General features: G+C 44.7%; 1 protein-coding gene across 1 annotated transcript; it reads right to left on the bottom strand.

The window, feature by feature from the left end:
• Window positions 1-810: 810 nt before the first annotated feature.
• On the bottom strand, window positions 811-3858 carry ZSWIM2 (zinc finger SWIM-type containing 2). Its single transcript, XM_069636168.1, has one exon. The coding sequence runs from the start codon at window positions 3610-3612 to the stop codon at window positions 1711-1713; it is 1902 nt and encodes a 633-aa protein (XP_069492269.1). The 5' UTR covers window positions 3613-3858; the 3' UTR covers window positions 811-1710.
• Between the last annotated feature and the right edge of the window lie 6398 nt (window positions 3859-10256).

Genomic DNA, 10256 nt, shown 5'->3' with positions numbered 1-10256 from the left:
CACCGTCCCAGGCTAGGTGATCAGACCAGTAGCAACAAAATGGAACACACAGTGCTCTATATCCCTTCCCATCACCTTGAAAAGGTACACGGAGCTCTGACCAGAAAGGGTCCCAGGTCTGGGAGGACCATTTCTAGCCAATCCAGAAAGAAGCTCCATTTGTGGGGTGGTGTAAAATGTTGCACGGGCCAATGATCTTCCTGCGACCCTGCAACATTGCAATTTGTCACTTTGGGGGGGTAGTCTCAGGCAGAGCCACCTGATATGAGAAGCCAGTAGAATTACTAACCTATAGAATTCCTATATGCAGTTAGCCTGAAAATGACAATGAGGACACCCCATAGGTTTTTGGGGTGGACCTGATTTTTGTGACGTCACTTGTGCATAAAAACATGCGACACAAGTTCAGAAGCTGAGATTAGTGGAGAATTGTTTTTCCTGTATGATTCCTGTCTATTTTGGAAAATAAAGACAGTAACTTTACCGCATGGCTGAGTCTCCCGTTTTGCAGTGGGGAGTCTTTGATGGGTCCCGAGATTCTCTGCTAACGTGGAATATTGTTATTGCGAATCCCCAATTCCTCTGGAATACAACAGCACGCATCTACAAAGACTTATCATAGAGGCTTGTCTAATCGGTGGAACCTAGACACTGTTCTTATACCGCGCATACCTCTCATTCCATCTGATACAAATATATGTATCCTTTTCAATGACCATTAATAAAGTAAAAGGGACCTACGCCCCCTTCCTGGAAGTGATCAGTGGTAATTCCAATATTTAAGAAGAGAAAGAGAAGTGAGTCTATGAATTACCGACTGATATTGACCTTTAATATCTGCTAAAATGACATATTTACACCAGGAACAACTTGTGTATTTACAATTATTGGGAAGAGGGAGGGTGAAGTTGCTAAATTGTTGACTGTGGGCCCACTGTCATACATATAAGTCTGGGAGGCCAAGGAGGAAAAGAGGCATTTTCTGCAGGCAAGTCCCTTTTTTGCATGACACTCAGGTGTAGCAGGTAGGAAGACAAATAGAAGTACAGAAATCCATCATCCAGGTTATTTTAGAGCAACTGTCCCAAATGTAACATAGCATACAGAGACTGAACCATAACATGAAGACGCTAAAGCATCATACATCTGTCACTCATTCTGGGGTCCAGACACAGAAGCAAGACAGCACGATACAACATTAAGCGCTTTGTTCATCAGACTACACTATAAAATCCTGTGCAAATTGCTGAAACATAGGAAGATGCCCTAGTCTCAATTGCACTTGTCTGGTAGAAAAGGGGAGCACTTTATTTATTGCTAAATATATATATATGATTAATAACATTTACTTACTCCTTGTGTCCTATTTAGAGTACATTCATTTACAGAGATAATATAACTATATATTGAATATATGCCGTTGCATATATTCTGCTAAACTTTACTATTTGTCATTATTGTAACTTGTGTCTTTCAAAATGTTTTTAAGTGTGTAGCTAAAAGTATACATAACACTACCATTTACAAACATGTATGATCCCAAAACTAATGTGCATACTGTGAAAATTAAATTGTTTTGTGCATGTCTGCAATAAACAAAAAGAAGAGCTAAAAGCAGGACGTCACAAAGAACTAAAGCACAAGATGGCCGGTAACAACCGATTGAATTATATGTTACTCATGATGAACCTTTTTTTTCTGTTGAGAGCATTAGGCATGGTTCAGCGGAATACCCTCCATCAGGAAAGCCATATCTGATGTTTGAAGACTCACTGGGATTTGTTTGGGTCTCCTAGAAAGGAGTCTCTGACGGGCTTGATATTTATGTACCAATTCAGGATCTCCTTTCATCGTAACGTCAGGTGTGCCCAAAAGAGGTCTAAGATTTAACTCTCCATGAACACCTAGTGTTCCTGCACTTTTACTGTCGTGTCTACCTTGGGATCCTGCAGCCCTATCTAGGCCACCATGATCACCTTCAGGACCGACAATACCCACATATCTGCCCAAAGGAAATACATTTTGATGGGCTGATGATGAGCCTCGGATCCGTTTAGGAAAGATCCCTTTTCTGGCTGCAATACGATCAAGTGATTTGCAAGAGCATGGCTTCTTGGTGGTTTCTATGGCTAAGCCTTGGAACAAATTTGAAGGACGTGGGCCTGTGGTTTCAGAAATTCTGTGGAGTTTAGAGCTGGTTTGCTTGGTGAAGCACTGACAGTCCAATGCATTCGAGGCCAAAGTGTGCTTGAAGGCTACTTGAGCATTTTCATGATGAATTGGTTTCCCTTTGATTTGCGACAATTCACTGGCATATCCATGGTTTGTTTGCTTACTGAACAATCCAGTCCCAGGTATGAAGAGTGCCGTTTCCTTTAGGTTTGCCAGCCTGTTGCTGCTTAATTGAGGATCAGAAACATTGGCGTTTTCATTGGCTGACGTCTCCTTCCATGTTAGTGGATTGTATAAAACATGCTTATCCACAGGACAGGCATCTTCGTGCAGCAACCACTTGTCTATGCAGTCTCTATGAAAAGTGTGGCGGCATGGCAAGAGTCTTGCATACTGACCAATGCTGAAGGCCTTCAGGCACATCCTACACTGCTGACCTGGGCCCAACAACTTGCTACTTTGCCGGACCAGGGTCAAGGGGAAAGATTTGAGAACTTGCTTTGGCACATGACACGACCCAGCTTTGACATTCCATGTACCTTCTTGGGAATTGCGTTCTTCTCCCAGACATGCTCCATGTTCAGGGGATGGCCCTATAACGTGCACAAGTGGCCTCCATCGCTGATTCCTCTTTTGTCTGGATACAAACTGATGTGGCGGGTGATGGCCAACAGTGAAGCATCCCTGGCACAGATGGAAGTGAGTGCATTCAGTGCACTTGTAGCATGCCCCCTCTATGGGCAGAGTCCTGCAGCTGTTGCATGGAATTCCCAGGTGCCGTTCTGGCTTCTCCTTCTCAGACGCTGTCACCAGCTGGCCGGAGTTCCTGAGTTCTTCCTTAAGAATCTGCAGTGATGCAAAGTCTTCTCTGCACAGCGGGCACTTTAGAGTGCAGCCAGTCTCTGATTTGGGCTGGTGCTCGGCCCATATCTTCATGCAGTTGAGGTGCACAGGGTTCCCGCATGTCCTGCAGTATGTGACAGGCAGCCTCCTTCTCAGCAACTCGTCCTGACAGATGGGACACACGTCCTCCGAGTCCAGCTCCTTCTGCCGGCCTTTGGCTTGCTCTGCTGCTGCAGAGGTCTGCGGTTTCCTGGCTGCTGGCGCCGTGCTGTGAAGTCCCCGAAGGATGCTGTTGATCTCCCGCTCCACCAGTCCTGCCTGGCAGGTGTACTCGTGGTCTCTGGGGAGCTTGAACCTTCGAAGCAGAAGCCAGCAGATGTGCTTGCAGGGTTCCTTCTCGCGCAGGAATGAGGGGCAGCTGCAAGTGTGAGGGTCTCCCAGCAGAACCTTGAAGGGCTTGGTCTCCTCGTCATCTCGTAACAGGAAGCCAGTGGGGCCGTTCTCCCGCACAATGTAAATGGTGGCCTGCGCCGCCTGGTCCAGGTGCCAGCTTACAGCGTCGCTCGGGCCCCTCCGCCAGGGAGTTTGCCTCATCATGGTTGCGGAAGCAGAACAAGAACATCACGGTGACAGGAACTCATAACCAGGCACGGCTATGGGACTACGCCGGTCTGTGGAAAGTTTGCCGATTTATATCCAGTTATTGGAATTCCAGCGTCGAACTCGCACTTCTCCGACCCAATTTGTTTATTTCCTCTTCTCGTTCCGTTGTCCGGAGAACTGTTTGCGGCATTGCTACGATTCGTCCCTATGGAAACCATAAAGCCGTGTGTGCTTCCATGGAGACAGACAAAAGACTACATTAAGTCATTGAGCGTCCAATGAGCTGCGTCGAATGGGTCCCTCTGACAGCGCAAACACGTAGGAAACGCTGCGGCCATCTTGCAGTGAATGCAGAACATTACATGACATCAGAAAGGGGATGATATGTCAAGACCCGGAGGCTTGGATTATGCTCATCTCTACACTTTACTTCTCAAGCAGCAATGTAAAAACACATAAATGCCAACCCGCCAGATCTAAGCGGGAGACTCCCGATTTAAATAAAAAGAGTGCTATTTTATACTGCATTTTTTTACTGTCTCGTCCCTAAAATAGGTATATCCCATACATGCCAAGACTCACGGATTTCTTTGTGAAAAATAATGCTATTTTTCATGTTCTCCCACCTTAAATAATTCTAGCCCCAATACATTCCTATGGGAAAATTTACAACTCCTGATTTCTCTGATGAAATCTCCCCAGGTGCCCTGGAATGTTGGCATGTATGATAGATATCCCAGTGCAATCCTATGGGGAAAATACATTCTCCCGATTTCTGTGGTGAAATCTCCCTCTTAGGGGCTCCAGAATGTTGGCAGATCTGAAAACATCACAACCATAACAACAAACATAAAAATAACTACAATTTCCTCGAAAATTATGTGATTTTGTAGTTTGTTCCTAATTGGTTCCTGCTTTCACGTGACTTCCTGCATCCAATCACAGCCCTTGAACCCATACAACTTCCCTTGATTTTCCTCCATCTTCCTCTTTCTTTGCTGCTTGAGCAGCAGATAAGTGCAAACGTATTATTCTTTAAACTGAAAAGCGTGATTGTTATACTGATTTTAATAGTGGATGCAATGTGTGCTTTTTTGACTACAGTGGCTTGAGGCGAGGGCGCGCAGCGTGGCGAAGCATATCCGCATAGAGATTATGGTGGAACTAGACAGTTTTGATAGGACTCTGGCGTTCAGTGACAGGATGCAGTAGCTTCATGGAAGCAGTGTTGCCAGCTCCTCAGTAAGGAAAGTAGCTATTGGCTGCCCTAAAAGTTGCCAGAAGTAGCTAAATGACATCATTGCCTAATTTGCATAATTCTTGCCCACTACGATTTATTGCTTTTACAGTGGCTCCTCCCCTTTTAACCATTTCGTTTCAATCCATCCCATTAACCACACCTCTTACTAGGCTCATTGACATTGAGAACGTGCAAGTGCATGGGGGAGGGGAAAAGTGCATGGAAGGGGGGAGAGGTGGAAAGTGCGAAGTAGAGGAGAAACAGATAAACAACAATAAATCAATAATAAAGGCAACAAACAGTGGTAATGCAGCCAGCAATTTGCAAGTGCTAGGTTTAAGGCAGCAGACAGGGTAGGTCTGATCAGTGCAGGATGAAAAAAGGGGGGCTGTATGGGTACAGATACAGACCCCAGTGCAAGGGGTGGCCCGGAGGCAGTGCGGGAGGGTGGCTGGATGAGCAGGTACCTGGGCCCAAAAGACAGAGGGTGGCCAGGTGCACAGTGGCAAGAGAGAACAGATCAGCAGGGGAGAAGGGGAGCGAAGTCAGAAGAAAAGAGGCAGGTCTTGAGGTGCTTCCGGAACCGGAGATGGTTCTCCTCAAGTTTTAGAGTGGCAGGGAGGCTGTTCCAGAGGGAGGCCCCAGCCGAAGACAGGGATCTACCCCCAGCTTGTTTCTTAGAAAAACGACTGACCCTGAGTACGTTGGAGGAAGAGGAGCGAAGAGCTGAAGAGGGGAGTTATTTTTGTATTTTTTTTATTTTTTTTATTTTGCATTTAATCAATAAAAGATTTTTACAAAAGTCTTTTGTCATTTTAATAACAAGTTCAGACGAGAGTACTTAGGACACCGCTATCGGCTGATTTTATCTTTCCCAAGTCATTTGCGCAATCTTTTCATCAGACTGATCAATATCGGTTTTACGGTAAACGTTAGAGGTTGACTGGGTTGGCTCGTTTCAATGCAATATCCAAAAGTTTAGCTGCAGCCCTCAACCATCTGGCTGAGTCACCAGCAATTAGCCGACACCAACCCATTTCTTCACTTAATGCTGATGGGTGAGATAATAGCGGTGCCAAGTACGCCTCTCTTTCTTTAGACATTTCGGGACAGGACGTCAAGAGGTATCTCACAGTTTCAAGCTGATCCGGGTTTTCACATAGCCGACATGAAGCTATGGTAGATTGTGATCTGAGAGCCAAGATTTCTCTTGTATGTAAGGTATTTAACCGAGCTCTCATGAATTCTTCTCAATTCTTTCTCAGGAAATTTTTCACAATATCTCAATGGTGTTATTGGTTTATTGTGTCCCGGTGGGAGATCTTTGAGAAGTTTGTAAGACAGGATTTTTTCATTAGTCAAAATCCAATCTTGCTGCTCTATTTTTTTCTTCACTCTGCCTGGGTTTAAGATTAGGAGTTCTTCCGTACAGGCTATTTCTCCCAGTCTGTTTTTTAATTTCTTTACCCAGTCATTTAGAGGTTTACACTTCCCTCTTTGAATTTCTTCTGCTACAGCCTGGAAGATAGGGAGGGAGTCCAGCAAAATAATTTTTCTGAAGAGTTGCAGCGCTCCTTGCTCGACTGTTAATGCAAGAGACAGAAGACCTAGGTCCCGTCGAATCGCAGCCATAGGTGCTGACTTCAGCAGACCCAGCACCGCCTTCCATACAAAGCCTTCCAGCTTTAGCCACAGATCTTGCGGAAGGGTGAGATTCGCACTCATTCCATATACCAGAGTTGGGACTATTTTGGACTTGTAGAATTGAAGCGCTGGCGTCCATGAAAACTTTCCACATTTTTTACCCACAGCTTTCAATTGCAATGTCAGATTTCTTGTTTTATCCCACAGGGCCTTCGTGATGGTGTTTTCTTTCAGGGAATTATCAATCCACACCCCAAGATATTTATATTCTTTCACCACTTCCAGTTTGGTATTTTCCAGGAACCAAGTTGGCGAGATTTTGCGCTCGACTGTCGATTTTGTGAAGAGAAAGATTTTAGTTTTCTGCGTGTTAATTTCCAAGTTGTTATTTTTCATGTAAGCAGAGAGATTTGCTAGTTGACGTTGCAAACCTACTTTTGTCTGATCCATCAGGATCAGATCATCCGCATACCATAATCTAGACACCTTTGACAGACCCACATTTGGCGGGAATGAACACATTTATTTTTCAGTATACTGGAAGTCACTGATGAAAGCAATAAATAGTGCCAGGGCCAGGGGGCAACCTTGCTTAACCCCACGTTCCATATGGATTATGTTTGACAGGTGGCCTTGCTGGTTCAGACGGACGCGTATCGTAGTTTTAGTGTGTAAGGCCATGATAGGATCCAATATTGCAGTCGGGCATTTCCAGGTTCTTAATTTCGCCCAAAGTTTCTCGCAATCCACCATGTCAAAGGCCTTCGAGAGGTCGACCAAAGCCAAATGGACTTCGGGGCACCTGATTTCAGCCTTGCTTTTATGATATTAAGGATTAGGATGTTGATCGCCGTCCCTGTACCCTTTTGGAAACCAGTCTGAAAGATGTCTGTAGCAGGCAAACCTTTTGCCCACTTTTGGAAATGTGAGAGGAGCAAGGTCGCAAATATTTTTCCCAGGATGTCCAACAAGGCAATTGGTCTGTAGTTGGACGGGCTTTCTCTGGACCCTTTCTTAAACATTGGAACCAATACCGCTTCTGTCCAAGATGCGGGGATCTGTTTTGCTTTGTGGCAGTGGTTAAAGATTTCTCTCATCATTGGAGCCCATTCTTCTGGATGTTTTTTGATGTCTATGTTGGTCAGTCCATCAGGGCCTGGCGCTCGTGAAGATTTCAGTTTTGCTATTGTTCTTAAGATATCTTCCACATCTGTCAGAGGAATCCAGTATTCAATGAGCGGCTGAATTTTCCTGTCCACTGAAGTTGCGGGCGGCTGAAAAAGGGCGCTGAAGTACGACACCCAGTTTTGTTCCGAGACCGCATTTGAGATGGGGGGAGCTCTTTGCCCACTGGTCAATTTTAATAAGTTCCAAAAGTCTCTTGTATTTTTTGAGACCAAGGACTTCTGCATGGATTCGGCGTCGTTTTGATAAAGACACGCCGCGTGATGTTTAATCAAAGATTTGTAGTGGATTGCTTCCTTTCGGTATGCAGACCATGCCTCAGCTGTTTGATGCCTGATTGCAAAATTTTTCCGGTTTCTCGTTTGACGTCTCTTGATTACCACCATCTGATCATAAGTATGGTTGTGTGGAAGTTGTTTGCCCTTTGATCCTGAAAAGCACACCCTATGTGGTAACAATAGGGGAATATAGTCTGGTCTTTTGACAACTGCAATAGATGTTCTGAACTCAGGATCCATGCTTAACCTGTCCTTTATAGATTTAATGTTTTCTGCAGTGAGGCGGAGTCGAGTTTGTTGCTTGTTTGTCTCCAGTGTTGCTGCATATAAAAGCCTTTCCGGAAACTGCACACCAGGATAGTTGGAGCAACTTGTGATCACTTTCTAGTGTTTTCAGGACCTTGAAGGGCAAGATCAAAGGGATCAGACCTTCAGTTACGAAGATGTAATCAAGGGTGGCAGAAGATTTTTGGTTTTTGGTATAATCCCTGATCCTATGCAAATGGCAGTTAGGAGGCCAGAGGACGATCTACCCATTAGTGACCTGCATGCAGGAGAGAGTTCAATTTTGAATCAGTCGAATGTCGGTATATAAGTTTCCTGTAGACACAGGATGTCGAAGGTCCCCAGATTAACATCACTCAGGCGGGTCAGATGCTTATAGCCTCTTGTATTCCAAGATGCCATTACCAGTTCTTTTTTTGCCGATTTAGAGGCCAATTCCACTCTTGATGTACGAAGCTCTAGGGGGCTACGTGTTAGCTGCTATTTCTTTTGACTTCGTCCAAACGTGTCCGCCAGCCATCTCCATGGTCCCTCTGAAACTTTAGCCTTCTTCTGAGACATTTGATTTTGATTATACTGCTCCCTTTTGTCTGTGGGGAAATTTCTGTTTGTTGAACTCAGAGAAGTTTTTTGATGATTTCGCTGACGGGTGCTCCTGGCAAAGGTTTCGAAATGTAATGAGGACTCTGATTTACCACCTTCTTTTCTCCTGTAGGAGTCCTCTGGACCATTTTTCGGCGACTGATGCCAGGTGATTCTTCTCCTCGGGGAATCTTGCCATCGATTTTGGCTGTAAAGAACTTCTGTTCTTGAGATGTAGCGGGACCTTGCCAGGGAAGCCCTCCTCCAAGTTTCTTGATCTGGCTGCTTTTGTGTGGATTTTGATACTAGAAGCAAATTGAATCCTAATTTGTGTAGACCTTTAGACACTTCTGTCGGGATTTCCACTAGGGCTTTTTTTCTTATGTGAATGAATGCTTTTGCTCTATGCTCCCAATGATATGGCTCTACCAACTCAAAATCGTTGGTCGTCAGATGTTGTAGTTTGCCGATTTTTGCTAGGGTTTTGAGAACCGTTTTTCTATTCAGGACCATGTAGCCTTCTTTAGATGAAATTTGTTCGAGTTTGAAGATTGTAGTTCCTGAAAGTTTTTCTTCAAGTTTCTTGGGTCCTTTCGGCAGCCGCAAGTCATCTGCGTACCTCAGAGTCCTCTTGTTGTCTGGACGGTAGTCACTTTTATTTTCTGTACTGGACGTCCGACTGCGTCTTCGCACACGGGGACTAACTTTGTGGTTTCTTTTGTCATTCGTAGCACCCCCAACACCTTCCTCTCGCCGGAGCCTCTGTTTAGATGCCTCATTTCCTTCCTTCTGTTCTTCAATAACGGTCTGTGGGGTGCTTTGTTTTGGAGACTACTGGTAATGGTTTGTCAATTGGATGAGGTGGTGTTATTGTAATTTGGGATTCTTCAAAATTATCGTAGTGCTGAGATAGATTCATTACGTCACTGTTTTCCTCAAATTCCTCAATCGTTTTGGGCGATTTAGGCGTGTTCTGATGATCAAGTTTAACAGGTAAAGTAGTTTGGGGACGTTCAGTCACCTTTTTTTTTTATCCTCTTCTTTTTTCTTTCCATTTATTCCTGCGCCTAGGACCAACAGTGGTTGGGAAGACGTTTCTTTTATTTGGATAGCTGACTTTGCCGACCCGGTTTAATTTGTTGGTTGGGTGTTTTAGTTGGTTTACTTTGGTACGACTCCAGCCCTATGAGCTCTTTTAAAGTCCTAAATTCAGATGTACCAGGCATCTGAAGTGATGGAATTTTTGCGAAGATTGGAGCCAAATCCTTTTGCAGAGGCCCTTCACTGGTTTGGATCGCAGTTGAAATTGATGGAATTTTTGCACACATTTAAGCCAAATCCTTTTGCAAAGGCCCTTCACTGGTTTGGGCCACAGTTGAAATTGATAGAGGGGAAACTTGATCGACGTGGTGTCTTTCCATCAG

The sequence above is a fragment of the Ambystoma mexicanum genome, chromosome 7p (genome assembly GCF_040938575.1).
Source record: "Ambystoma mexicanum isolate Mex_15411 chromosome 7p, UKY_AmexF1_1, whole genome shotgun sequence".
Lineage (NCBI taxonomy): Eukaryota > Metazoa > Chordata > Amphibia > Caudata > Ambystomatidae > Ambystoma > Ambystoma mexicanum.
The sequence above is the reverse complement of the archived record's forward strand: the minus strand, read 5'-3'. Positions and strand labels throughout refer to the sequence as shown.

Excerpts from the sequence above, each read along its gene's own strand:
- ZSWIM2 (XM_069636168.1), bottom strand. The coding sequence starts at position 3,612 with ATGATGAGGCAAACTCCCTGGCGGAGGGGCCCGAGCGACGCTGTAAGC.